Source organism: Erpetoichthys calabaricus, chromosome 11 (assembly GCF_900747795.2).
Source record: "Erpetoichthys calabaricus chromosome 11, fErpCal1.3, whole genome shotgun sequence".
NCBI lineage: Eukaryota > Metazoa > Chordata > Cladistia > Polypteriformes > Polypteridae > Erpetoichthys > Erpetoichthys calabaricus.
The window spans coordinates 164,107,895-164,122,457 of record NC_041404.2 but is presented as its reverse complement, the minus strand read 5'-3'; the positions used below and the strand labels follow the sequence as shown (position 1 = coordinate 164,122,457).

Genomic DNA, 14,563 nt, shown 5'->3' with positions numbered 1-14,563 from the left:
GCTCTCCAGCCCTTTGACGAACAAACTGCCTTCTGCTACAGCCAAATATTTCAAATTTTGACTCCTCAGTCCAGAGCACCTGCTGCCATTTTTCTGCAACCCAGTTCCTATGTTTTCGTGCATACTTGAGTCGCTTGGCCTTGTTTCCACGTCGGAGGTATGGCTTTTTGGCTGCAACTCTTCCATGAAGACCACTTCTGGCCAGACTTCTCCAGACAGTAGATGGGTGTACCTGGGTCCCACTGGTTTCTGCCAGTTCTGAGCTGATGGCACTGCTGGACATCTTCTGATTTTGAAGGGTAATAAGCTTGATGTGTCTTTCATCTGCTGCACTAAGTTTCCTTGGCTGACCACTGCGTCTACGATCCTCAATGTTGCCCGTTTCTTTGTGCTTCTTCAAAAGAGCTTGAACAGCACATCTTGAAACCCCAGTCTGCTTTGAAATCTTTGTCTGGGAGAGACCTTGCTGATGCAGTATAAGTACCTTGTGTCTCGTTTCTGTGCTCCATCTTGCCATGACATGAAACTGTCTTCCACAACCTCACCTTGGTAGCAGAGTTTGGCTGTTCCTCGCCCAGTTTTAAGTCTCCTACACAGCTGTTTCTGTTTCAGTTAATGTCTGTGTTTCAACCTACGTGTGACATTGATGATCATTAGCACCTGTTTGGTATAATTGGTTGATCAGACTCCTGACTAGAATCCTACAAAATCTCTGACTTTGTGCAAGTGTACCTATAAAAATTGATGCTGGTTTGAAGGCAAAAGGTAGTAACACCAAATATTGATTTGATTTAGATTTTTCTTTTGTTCGCTCACTTTGCATTTTGTAAATTGATAACAATAAACAATCATTATTTATATTTCTGAAAGCATTCTTTGTTTACAGCATTTTTTCACACCTGCCTAAAACTTTTGCACAGTACTGTATATTTTTCTTTTTCTGTATTTTGTTAAATCATACATTTATTATATCTGGGCAGGTTTTAATTGTACCTCTTTTCTATAGGTTGGGGCAGTGGGTGATGATGAAGACTGGAAAGTTCTTTATGAAAAGGAGAATGACCCAGATGCCCAGGTGCTTGAGATCCCCGAGCTCACTCCGTTTACTTATTATAGGTGAGAGCAGCAGCCACCATGTCACTGGCAATGGTTCTTCAAACTCTTATCTTGACTCTTGATACTTTAGCTGTATAAGAAATGATTCATGGGCTGAACTGTTTAGTGTTTGTCATTGCTGAGTGTTAAGAGCAGTAGGTCTGCTTTGCTAAACTTCTGTAAAGACTGTTTCCTCATACTAATTTCAGAATGTCTTAGGCAAACATTAGGAGTTTAGCAGAATGAAGCATCGGTAGAATACAGTTGGCGTTTGCTGGCATGGACTCTTATCCTCAGGCACAATTCCCAACTAACTGCTCTGTGCAGGCGGAGGTACCTAAACGTAGCTGCTTTATTTTCAACTGGCGCACCAGTTTAAAGAAGGGCCTACACAGAGACCCTGCCATAAACTTAATAGACTGGGTGTATAACATCTGTGAACTTTGTCATCTCATCAGGCTGCATTTTAAGTGTTTTTATTTTCAAGTAACAAAGCACGATACATATTTCATTCTATACACATAATATGCATGCTTCTTCCATTTTAATATTTTTGTTTAATTCAGCATTATAGGATGTTTGAGATATTTTAGCAGCAGGCTAATCTGAATGAGATGTCAGCTCACCATAGGGGGTAGATCACATTAAGACGCATGTACACTATTTTTAGAGGGGGCCATTATATAACTGTATATACAGAGAGAAAGTGATAGAAGGACAAATGGACACAAAGGCCAAAACTGGTTATTCATAGCTGTATACCACATAATGGAGAGTGATGTTGCCTGTTGCCCATCAATCTACTTTCTAATAAGCCATGATGACAAAGCGGAAACGTTTTCAGAAAGGTTTGCACTTTTATTAAAAATCAAAAACTGAGATCTCTCATTTATATAAGTATTCAGACCCTTAAATTCAAGCAATTACAGCCTTGTGTCCTCCTAGCTAGGCCACTACAAGCTTTGTACACCTTGGATTTGGGCAGTTTATCCCATTCTTCCTGGCAGATCCTCTCAAGCTCTGATAGAACTGCCATCCTCAGGTCTCTCCACAGATGTCCTATGGAGTTTAAGTCTGGGCTTTGGATGGGCAATGAAAAGTGAACAATCGCCCGAGTCTGAGTTTGTGTGCACTCTGGAGCGGGTTCCTTTCATGGACCTCTCTATATTTCATCCTTCCCTCTGTTCTGCTATAGAACAGCATCCACATGACATGACACTGTGACATCCATGCTTCACTATAGGGATGGTATTAGGGAGGTGATGTCATAATGTTTGGGGTTTTGCCCAAAGAGTTGAATTTTTGTCTCATTGGACCAGATACTCTTTTTCCTCATGCTCCCAGTGTCCTTTAAATGCCTTTTGGCATGAATGGCTTTTGTCTAGCCACTCTGTAATAAACTACTGATGGATAGAGGAATGATGACATGATCATCCATGGTCATCCTTCTGGCAGGTCTTTCCTTGTCAGCAGAGGACTTCTGAAGTTCTGTTGTAGTGACTGTTGGGTTCTTGGTTGCCTCCCTGACTGAGGCCCTTCTTGCCTAGTTAATCCCTTTGGCTGGACTGCCAACTCTACGAAGAGTCCAGGTCATTCCAAGGTTTCGTCAATTTCTGGATTATTGAGGCCACTGTAATCATATGACCACTTAAAGTTTTAGAAATGGGGTTATTCTCTTTCCCTGATGTTTGCCTCACTACAAATTAATGATGGCCTACAGAGAGTTCCTTGGACTTCATGGCCTGGTTTTTCTACTGACATTATGTGTGACAGGTGTGTGACTTTCTAACAGTGTTTAAGCAGTTCGTCTGGATTCCAGCCCAGTTCTAGACACACCTCATGGAGAATTAAAGCAAACAAGGTGCACCTAAGCACAGTCTGAAGTGCCCCAGCAAAGCCTCTGAATATTCATATGAATGACAGGTTTCCTGTTTTGATTTTGAAGAAACGTTTGATTTCATGACCTAACAAAGCCAGTTAAAGTTCGATCAAGTGAAAATTTGTTTTATTTTCAGTGATGCGCATCATTCTGTACACTGTCTACATGAAAGACAGTAGATAAGTCTTTGTATGTAGATAGACATGTATATTGGCCATCTACATACAAACTTCACATACTAATCTATATATATATAAAAGTCAACGTATGTACGTGTATATGTATGTACGTTCCAGCATCACTTCTGAACGGCGGGAGCGATTTTCATGAAACTTGGTACAGTACACATAATTCTCATTGGTTGACTAAAAATACTGTAGGGTGAAATCAACCCTAACCCAACCCCTTCTGGGTAGGGTGAGGGATGATCTTATGGTCTTGTATGCAGGTTATCATCTGGTTGACACTCGGAACGACCACCAGAGGGCGAACTGGAGGTGACTGCCAGCATTCTTTATGTTTGAGTGCCACCGTGCCCATGTTTCAAAAGCAACAGGGGAATTTCAAAAGCAACAGGGGCGCAGTGGTGGTCATACATAAAGAATGCTAGCAGTCACCTCCAATTCGCCCTCTGGTGGTTGTTCCGAGTGTCAACTGAATGATAACATGCATACAAGACCGCAAGACAAGCATATTAGTGAGTCTTCATTGTTTGTTAATTTATTTTTATTTTTGAAGTGATGGTTTTTTATTATATTTTCCTCAAACAGTTAAAAAAAAAACACTTTATTTTCCTCCCAGGCAATGCCGGGTATTTCAGCTAGTTCAAGATAAAACACAAAGATTTTTGGCTTCTTGAGTCTTCACGCCCTTTGTAATGCTGTGTCCTGTCTCAACCTGGTCCCCCTAATCCACATTCTTTCCTACAACCAAGTGTCGGCAGCTCTTTGATTCTCACCATCTCCTCCCTCCACACCCTCCATAGAGGGATGGTCTCAGTGTGTCTTTATGACCTCAGACTCATTACACTCACTAGCATCTCAAAGAGTATTCACAGACATTGAAATTTAATTTTAGCCACATCACCCCAAATGTTACCTTTCCGTGTCTTTAGATTTTAGTAGAGGCTCCCATTAGTTTTCAGATTTGCTTCAGACAGCACAAACAGCTTGACTCATTGAATCAGTGAGGTTTCTGGGATTGGACACAGATGGGGTCCATTTAACTCGGTGTGACTCGAGTTAAGGCACTTTGGATTGAATATGACAAAGACGTTTTTTCGTTTGTTCTCAATTACCCTTTGAAGTTCTTTCACCTAGGAAGCAGACAACATGGTGTGGAGATTAATGAAACCGCCTCTTGCTTTACTGACTTTGTAAGCAAACAAATTTCAGAATATTCAAGGGTGGGAATACTTTCACATGGTGCTGGATATTCGATAAACAGATAAGTCGGGAATCTGCTGGGCCACAGAAACAATAACAATTATCCCAAATGAGCTCTTGATCTACACCAGGGATGTCAAGCTCCGAGACTGATGGACCACGGTGATTGTAGGTTTTCATTTCAGCCACTTTGCTAATTGGTAACCAATTACTATCGCTAATTGATTTCAATTCTTTTGCCTTAATTTAATTGGCCTCTTTTTAAAGATTGAAACCTCTTAATTGTTTCTTTGTTCTTAACCAGTCACCAAACAATAAAGTAATGCAAAATGAAAACAGCAGATGACTGGCTAACTTAATTCCGTTTTCACCTGTGTGTCTGTCATATAGTATCTGCTTCTATTAAAATGCATGAAAAGAAAAAAAAGGGAATATTTTACAAATATTTTCCTTCTCTAGTCCGCCGGAAAATAAATGATGTTCTCAAATACACAAAAAATGGAAATGTCTGGTGTGGCAGAATGAGAGCACAAAGAAGACATTAAATTAAATAACATGTTTCATTAACAGCAAGAATTGGCTTCTAATTAAGAAATTAGCTGGAGTGAAAATGGTGTCCCTCCTTGCAAATGAAGGTTAAGTGACACCCTCGGGGTGTCACAGCAGTTTAAGTCGTGAGTGAGAATTGAACTGATAAATCAATCTTGATTTTAAATGTTGCGTTTCAGAGAGAGTAGCGATGTAGGGCACTTTACTGGTACAGTTTAATTGTTTCCACTTCGTCACAGTTGAATACCTGGTAGCATACAGTATAAGTGACAGGGTGGAGACTGAACTTGTAACCTTGCATATTATATTAACAGAATCAAGTGGTTATTTAGTTATTTAGTGCATTCCACTGAGACCACCAACACAAGGCACTTTACAGGTGCAGTTCAATAATTTCCATATCTCTGCAGTTTGATGCCTCAATCAGAATCACTAGGTGTTGTGACTCATAGAACAGAACTCCCAAAAATACTTCCAAAAATTGCTCTATAGAGAGTGATTACCATCCAGACTCCAACTAGATACCAAGGGGCCCCAAAGAACCTTTATAAAATAGAAGCTTTACTTAAACAAAATGGTCATAAGAGCACAAAAGGAATGTCGTGAGAAGGTAAGGCAATCCCAATACAGAATCAAGAATCCAGGAAATCACAAACTCAAAAGGCACAGCAAAACACTCCACTCCCTAGCGCATTCAAAATGAACCATCAGGAACTCAACATAGAGATTGGAGAGCAGGGATTGGCAGGTGGTGCCATCTCTTGGGGGACCACCCACAAAACATATGGAACATAACCAGGGTAATTTATAGGTAGAAAGAAACACGAAAAATAATGCAAATAATAAACAAAAGGAAAGTGAATATATATTAAAATAGCACAAAAATGGACAACATTGACAAGAAACATGACTTTGAACCCCAGCCAGGAGATCAATGCTGGCTGAAACAAACTAGAAGTTCATACTCTATAGCCTGAGATGTCTGGTTTAAGTAATAAGAGATACCAAAGAGCCTTCTTTCGGATAGCCCTGTCCCTCTATCATCAAGTCACGCTAGGTTAAAACAGTCACCGGTATCTAAGTGTAGCTGTGCATTGGCAGACAGGAGTGGGGTACTGGGACAGAGCTCAGCCTGACGTCCACACACGGAAGTGCATCACTTGCAGCTTAGACGTTGTCCTGTCTACAAGGGAATGAGAATTCTGCAATCACTCTCCATGATATAAATGGTTCTTGACATCCTTGTATCCAGAAAGTTGCCAGCTCATGGCTGAGGAGTGACACTTGGCTGGTACTGCCACAGACCGTAACCTTAACAGTAATGCTGCTACCCCTTCTCCAGGTCATCTTTACACCTGAATGTTGTTCTTCTACAATGCAGATTGTAAAGGAAGGACTGGGTGAGAGACATTAAAAGCTTGCAAGAGGTTGAAAATGAGAAAACTGTTATAGAGGCAACCAAACCCAAAATGTTAGGCAAAGTATGAAGTCAAAAAACAGAAGCAAGAAATCAAAGATCAAGAAATAAATAGGAAAGCGCAGTGGCAGAGTAATCCAAACAATCTTAATGACATGTAGGCTTTTAAGTTGTCGTGCTAGTGATGTGACTATAAAGCCAGGCCCCTAGCAACTACCAACAGTAGCACCATTTGGCAGTGCCCGTGTCAAAACAAGATGGCGTTGCAGTAAAGTATAAATAATTTTAAACTACCTTAAACATTTACAAAGAAATGATTTTAACAGTAAGATTATGGTCTCCAAGATTAGAATACCCAAGGAACATCTATACAAAGTCTGAAGAAAATTTTATTTTTGGAGAAATAAATTTCTAAAATAAGCTGAATCATATCAATTGCAGTTAAAGTTTGTCTGTGATTGGCTACAAATTCCATCAGCCAGAAACATGGAAATTCTTAGGAACCTCTGTAAACTGCTTAATTATACAACTAAAAAACAATAAACTGAAATGTTGTAAATTAATAATGTATTTTTTTGCTACAGTGGGACTATAATAATTATTAATGTAAAAAATAAATACAAAGTTAATATATTTTTAAAATACGTGTACAAATCTAAATTGCACAAAAAGACATGGAATAATTATTAATAAGAAGACGTTTACAAAAGTAATTTACTGTCATTTGCTCATTCGAAAGATCTGTGTTAAAGAAAAAATAAGAACTCTCTAATTGTAAATATGCAAAATCAAATTAGCAATGTTACTCAGTTTATTTACATGCATGGTTACAAGTACATGACATTCTTAATTCTCATATTCTTGCTCTGGGCTGTGGTGAGAAGAGGGTTGGCATACATTCTGTAAATATTACAACATTATAAAGATTTAGACACGGACAGGCCATTCAGCCTCTCCACTTAACTCCTCCAAAATAACATCAAGTTGAGTTTTGAAAGTCCCTAAAGTCCAGCTGTCTACCACACTACTTGGTAGCTTAATTCAAGTGCCTGTGGTTCTCTGTGTAAAGAAAAACTTCCTGATGTTTGTGCAAAATTAACCCTTAACAGGCTTCCAACTGTGCCCTCATGTTGTTGATGAACTCATTTTAAAGTCACAGTCTTGATCCACTGGACTAATTCCCTTCATAATTTTAAACACTTCAGTCATGTCTCCTCTTAATCTTCTTTTGCTTAAACTGAAAAGGCTCAGTTCTTTTCATCTTCCTCATGATTCACCCCTGTAGTCTTTGAATCAGCCCAGTCGCTCTATTCTGGACCTTTTCTAGTGCTGCTATGTCCTTTTTGTGCCCTGAAGACCAAGACTGCAAACAGTACTCCAGAAGCACACCTTTCTGAAAACATGTTTTCAGTTTGCCATTATGGATTATTAAGTGTAGTTTGGGCAAAAGGTTCAAATGTATCCACTTAAGACTAAATCTACAACACAATAAAGTCTTGCAGAAACTCAAGGAATCTGAAAACTTTTTGAATTTACTATAGATAAAGAAATAAGAAAAGTACTATATGATAGATACAGTAGATACATAGCATTGGATCTGTATGGCTGGAACACTGGCAGGTTAAGTGACATGTTCAGGGTCATATCACACAATGACAGAGACTGAGTTGGTGACTTTGCAGTTTTACAGTCCAATACTTTAACAACAGAGGGGCCACACTCCCCCCCCCCCCCCCCCCCCCCCCCATAATAAAATATCAAACAGATGATACCGTCCACAGACGTGATTGAGCACACATAGCTGGGCAAAGAAAAAAGAACTTTTCACTAAAAAAATGGATTAAAGTAAGAGATTATCTTCTTATAGTGCTTTTTTTATTGCTGTTTGTCAAAGTGATATAATAACTGGGCCCTGAATCCGTCATGTGTTACTTAAGCTTCTTGATCTTCTTTAAATTGTAAAGGAAACGGGCTTACAATAATGCTGTCAAATTTCACTTCTGCAGGTTTCGGATGCTTCAGGTGAACATTGTTGGAACCAGCCCTGCCAGTCAGCCCTCTCGTGTCATCCAGACCTTGCAGGCCCCCCCAGATGTGTCTCCGAGTAGCATCACAGTCCGGACTGCCAGTGAGACAAGTCTGTGGCTAAGATGGGTGGTAAGGAAGTTTAGACACCTAAGGGTGGGTGAAAAGCTTTTGGGCCTTCTTTTTAGGAATGTCTTCCTTTCTTGATTCTAGATTTGATATTCTCTTAGGATAAGTTCTAAGAAGAACCCATTAACACTAACAGAAACAAATTACCAAAACATCTATTCGAATCACTGTCTGGAACTGCAGTCCATTAGTTTTTTACCTGAAGTCCTGTAAGAAAAAAAAAAATGTTTTCTGGTTTATCTTCTAGCCCCTACCTGATTCTGAATACAACGGCAACCCCGAGACAGTGGGCTACCGGATCAAACTGTGGCGATCAGACCTGCATGGTGAGGTACGCACAGAGCTGGTGACCGACCGGATGGAGCGGGAGATCACTCTTGAAGGCCTGGAGGAGTGGACAGAATATCAGCTGCAGATTCAGGCCTTTAATTCCATCGGAGCTGGACCCTGGAGTGCAGTGGTGCACGGACGCACAAGGGAGTCAGGCAAGTGACCTGCAGGAACTCTGGGTATTTCCCCACAATGCTGTTTATTTATATATATATATATACTGTATATATATATACTGTATATATATAACACTAACGGCACAATGCACGATAACGTGCACTGCACACTTGCCTTGAGCATTCCTAGTTTTCATCCTCTTTCTCTGTATGTTTAACATTCATTTGCTCAGAGGTTGATGCGCTTGCTCCTTCGTGAGCAGCTCTTCTTTTCTCCACCCTAGCAGCCCGCTTCTTCTCTTCTTTTGTCGGCATCTTTTCGCATTAAAATTGATTAAGTCAGTGTTTGTGTTGCAATTACTTTTTATGTTTTGTTTAATTTTTTACTTAAGCTGGCACTTAAGTCTTCAATCTGCCTCAAGAATGATTTAAAATATGAAGAGGTAGGAGAAGGTGGGAGGGAATGAGAACGGCGACCATACGCATGCGCCACACGGCTGCCCTGCTGGATGATTCTATAATAAAATAAAATAAAAATAAAAAGAGGAATAACCTTGGAGGCCAATCATCACCCTGAAAGCACATAGTAGACATCACGTAGTATATGTGTACCAAATTTCAGGTCAATAGTTTAAACAGTTTGTGAGCTACAGGTGATTTAAAATCCTGGACAGACAAACGAACAGCCACGGTATAGCGTATTATATACCAGTAATGGTGCACTGCCTGATAACGTGCAGTGAATACACTTGCCTTGAGCATTCCTAGTTTTCATCCTCTTTCTCTGTACGTTTAACATTCATTTGCTCAGAGGTTGAAGCACTTGCTGCTTTCTGAGCAGCTCTTGTTTTCTCCACCTTAGCGACCCGCTTCTACTTTTCTTTTGTCGGCATCTCTTCGCATTAAAACTGATTAAGGCAGTGTTTGTGTTGCAATTACTTAGTACGTTTTGTTTAATTTTTCTCTTAAGCTGACACTTAAGTGTTCAGTCTGCCTCAAGAATGATTTAAGATATGAAGAGGAAGAGGAAATGATGGTGAAGGTGGTAGGGATGAGAACAGCGCCCATACACATGTACCACACGACCGCGCTGCCGAGAGTTGATTCTACAGTAAAATAAAATAAAAATAAAAAGAGGAATAACCTTGGAGGTCAATAATCACCCCAAAAGCAGATAGAAGAGGTCACATAGTATATGTGTACCAAATTTCAGGTCAATAAGTCAAACGGTTTGCGAGCTACAGGTGATTTAAAATCCTGGACAGACAAATGAACAGCCACGGTAGCATATTATATAGAAAGATTGTAGCGTCCCAGACAGGTTGGAAGCCTTTTGGAGTGACTGTTAGGTCCGATTAAGGGAGGGCAGAGTACAGCATGGAGGTACAGCATGATTGATGCAGAAAGGTGGAGGTGGTAGCTGGGATGGGAGGAAGGTCAAAAGGTTGGTTGGAGAAGGGGCTAGAAGGTTGTGTTGTGGGGTTATGAAGGCGGCTTTTTTCTTTTTCTGTTTTTGCTCTTCTTCAACAGTGTGTCTGAGGACCACAAATACGAGAAAAACACAGGAGATTGTAAATTGTTCGAAGTCAAAGAAGTTCATTTTTTTCATTGTTATAACCCTGTGGTTTTTTTCTTCTTTACTGTTCAAGTAAATTGTTTTGTGAGCTTTACTTTGTCTGTCTGTTTTTTTTCTTCTTTTTGAACCTGATGCGGAGGTCGCTACAATATGTATGTAGATATATATACTGTGTGTGTGCTTGTGCGTTTGTGTGTGTGTGCGTGCCCTGCCGTGACCCTGTAGTTAGGATATAGCGGGATGGATAATGGATGGATTATTATCATTGTGACAGAGTTAAAGATGCTAAGGTTTGCATTGGGTGTGACGAGGATGGATAGGATTAGAAATGAGGACATTAGAGAGTCAGCTCAAGTTGGACTGTTGGGAGACAAAGTCAGAGAGGTGAGATTGCGTTGGTTTGGACATGTGCAGAGGAGAGATGCTGGGTATATTGGGAGAAGGATGCTAAGGATAGAGCTGCCAGGGAAGAGGAAAAGAGGAAGGCCTAAGAGAAGGTTTATGGATGTGGTGAGAGAGGACATGCAGGTGGTGGGTGTAACAGAACAAGATGAAGAGGACAGAAAGATATGGAACAAGATGACCTGCTGTGGTAACCCCTAATGGGAATAGCCCAAAGAAGAAGAAGATTATTATTATTTACATTGGTTGCAAATTTTTTAAGTGATGATAATTAAATATGGAACTCCACAGGGTTCTCTTTCTCTTATTAATCTGCATTGTCTCTCAGTAAGAAAGTAGGGTATACATGTATAATATTTTGTTGTAGCATTGCACCTTTCATTGAAATTGCAATGGGTATGGAAATTCCTTAAATATTCTTTAGGACATAAAAATATTTTTACTTATAGTCACATTGTTTAAACAGCAATTAATTAGTGATGCCGCCAAACTCTCAGCTGACATATGAGCACATATTTTGAGAAAACCCTGCGATTTGTTAAATCCAAATCCATTGTGTGTCTACGGCCTCTGAAATCTTAGCGCTGTGCTTGTTGGTTTTGGCCGAGCAAAATGCCTGCGTGCAATAAATGAGTGTCTGCAAACATGAAATGTCAGAAGTACATCAAAAACAGGACATTTTTAAAATTATTCTAATTGATTTTTACTTTAGTGTAGATAGATAGATAGATAGATAGATAGATAGATAGATAGATAGATAGATAGATAGATAGATAGATAGATAGATAGATATGTGAAAGGCACTATATGATAGATAGATAGATAGATAGATAGATAGATAGATAGATAGATAGATAGATAGATAGATAGATAGATAGATAGATAGATAGATAGATAGATAGATAGATAGATAGATAGATAGATAGATAGATAGATAGATAGATAGATAGATAGCTTTCTATTTGTCCCCAGGAGGAAATTTGGCTTTTTAAATAAAAACATACATACATACATAAATTAATAAATAAATAGATATGCACTTTGATCTGAACAAAGAAGAAAATAAAAAAAAAGAAAACATCTGTCCCGGCAGTCCCAGCCCCAGTGAGGCATTATGCAGATGTATTGCTGTTGGTTTCATTTCTGGACCCACTTCTTCTGAATAATTTATTGGCTGAAAGTCCTCTGTGTTGGTGTGTCAGAGAGAGGATGTGTAGCGTTGTTCATAACGGCATTCAGTTTGGTTTGATACAATATCAAACAGGAAGAATTTTAAACAGCAGGCTAACACTTAAATTTGGGTTTAATGTGAGCGTTTTTACCGTTTAGAATTTTCATCGAACAGTGAGAATTTCTGACAAGTGTGTAATTTTTATGTTTTTGACAATTTTAACTAGAACATTAAAAAATGTGTTCACTTCAGTAGTCTCACTTTGAGTTAATTTGACCATTATTTTTCTTTGGCTTATATTAGATATCAAGCATTTTGACCTTTTTCTAAGCATATACTTTTCTGACTGTTTCGGGCATTTGAATTTTAATAAGCAGATAAGTAAATATGTAATCGTTTTTTCAGTTTTCACCATGCAGTTTTTCATTTGAAGCAATATATTGAGCATCTAGAATTTTTAATAAGTTAACCTAAGTGCGAGTCAGTGTTTTCAGAATTCTAGTTTTAATTTGATTTGAGTGTCTTTTTTTTCATTGCCCATAAACACCCACATGTCTGGAGCAAAGTGGTTAGTTCTGGTGCCTTACAGCTTGTTTTGTCATGGTAGGATGATGAGGTGACCCTCTTATAGTCTTCATTTTGTAGACCCTAACAGAATGCCCCAAATCCAATACTCTTAGCACATTGGCATGGGTTTAACTGCTATTGTTGATTAAAATGCCCCCCTTTTTTACTTCTATAACCCCAGGCAGCTAGACAGAGTACCAGAACAGGAGGGAGAGAAAGTTATACATTTCTTTATGTATCATAGATAATATGCCTGTCGTGAACTGCATGAGCCCTGAGAGCACAGCTGCCAAAAACACTTCCCGAATTGCCCAGTAGAGGGGGAAAATGCTGTCAAAATGACCCATCTGGAATCCCAAAGGGCCAAGACAACGCTTGATAAAAATAAAAAGGTTTATTTTTACAAATCCTGTGCAGGCACAAAGCTCCAAAGAGCACTAATTGCCTGAAAGGCAAGGTTAAACACAGAAAATAGAGTCCCAATGCAGTATCTAAAAATCAAAGTCAAGGCAGAGCAGAGGTTCAAAAACTCAGTAACACAGTTCCAATACAGAATCCAAAAAAATGCGTATTCAAGAAACAAACCACAGGTTCGAAATAGGCAATAGCAAAAACACAGATACTCACAAGAACTCACCGCTCCAGCATGTTCAATGAAGCTCCGGGAACCATGGGAGGCCCTCCCTTAAATAGGGTGGAGGGCTGTCCCGGGTGATGATGGGCATGACCAGGGCCCTTCTCCTTTTCCAACATACAAACAGAAAAATGTGCATAATACTTAAAATAAACATTAATACAAATAACTAAAATAAGGTTAGTCAAAACAGACCCACGATGCAACTTTGAACCCCAAATAGGGGAAAATGCTGACTGAAACATGACAGTGCCCAATATAGCAGGGTACAATGAGTGTTGGTAAAATAATACAACCTGATGAGAAGCAGTTCACCTTGCCTCCAATATGCTTTCTACCAGGGGACTCTCTACCTTAGTATGTTGAATTAGTTTCTTGTCCATCATGGAGAACAGACTTTTAAACTTCAAAATGCAAAAGACTGTCTCAGATATTTTGAAATATGTCTCACCAGAGGGAATACCGTGAAACTCCAGCTTGAACAGAAACAAGTCCCATCAAAATGTTTCTAAAAAAGTATTTATTACCAAATAAGAAAAATAACAAACTGCTCAAAAAATTAGGCAAGCATTATTTTCCTAAAAGGTAATCCACAGCAAACAAGGTCCAAATTGTAACCCAACAGATTGACTCAATAACCAGCAAATGATGTGAAAGATATCCATGGAATAAAGAAAAAAATAAAAGCTCACGTTACCCGTGTCACATAATCCGTGTGTCAGTGATTCAGTCGTATGCAGGACTCTTGACCAACGAATGAGGGGAAGAGGCCGGTCTTCACTTCACAAAAGTCGATGCAATCAGGCTTCAGTCTTATGTTTATGATGTGTGCTGATTATTCCAGAAGTAACTATTTAACAATATTTTAGCAGAAAAAGCATGTTTTTTGCATTTTTTCTGCATACAGCTAGATTACTTGACATAGGGATTAAACAACATTTTTTTTGTTCTTTGTTCCCTGAATGTTTTCAAATGTTTGTCAATGTGTAGCATCAGTCCCTATTTGCTTCTATTATGTCATAAACTTTTTTTTTGTCCATTCTGCGTGAAAACATGAGATTAATTTTTTTTTTCTCAACCATCACTACAAACTACAAGAGGTAAGTAACATATTAAAAATATCATTCTGGGTGGCATATATCTTCATAAAAACTCTGAAAGCTGTTCCCATTGAGTGCAGAACACTGCCACTGTGATGAGACCTGTTAGGGGTCGGCAGTAATCTGCACAGTTTTAAATAAAAACGATGAGGCTCAGGCTCTGTGGTTATGTGTGTGTGTTCGTGTGG

General features: G+C 39.2%; 1 protein-coding gene across 1 annotated transcript in view; it reads left to right on the top strand.

Annotated features, from left to right (window-relative positions):
* The window catches only part of sdk1a (sidekick cell adhesion molecule 1a), a 1,749,737-nt gene that overhangs the window by 1,531,448 nt on the left and 203,726 nt on the right, over nucleotides 1-14,563 (top strand). The window contains exons 23-25 of the mRNA XM_051933783.1: nucleotides 1,007-1,116; nucleotides 8,332-8,482; nucleotides 8,727-8,964. Of these exons, the coding sequence (XP_051789743.1) occupies nucleotides 1,007-1,116; nucleotides 8,332-8,482; nucleotides 8,727-8,964 (499 nt within the window). The remainder of the gene's footprint in view (nucleotides 1-1,006; nucleotides 1,117-8,331; nucleotides 8,483-8,726; nucleotides 8,965-14,563) is intronic.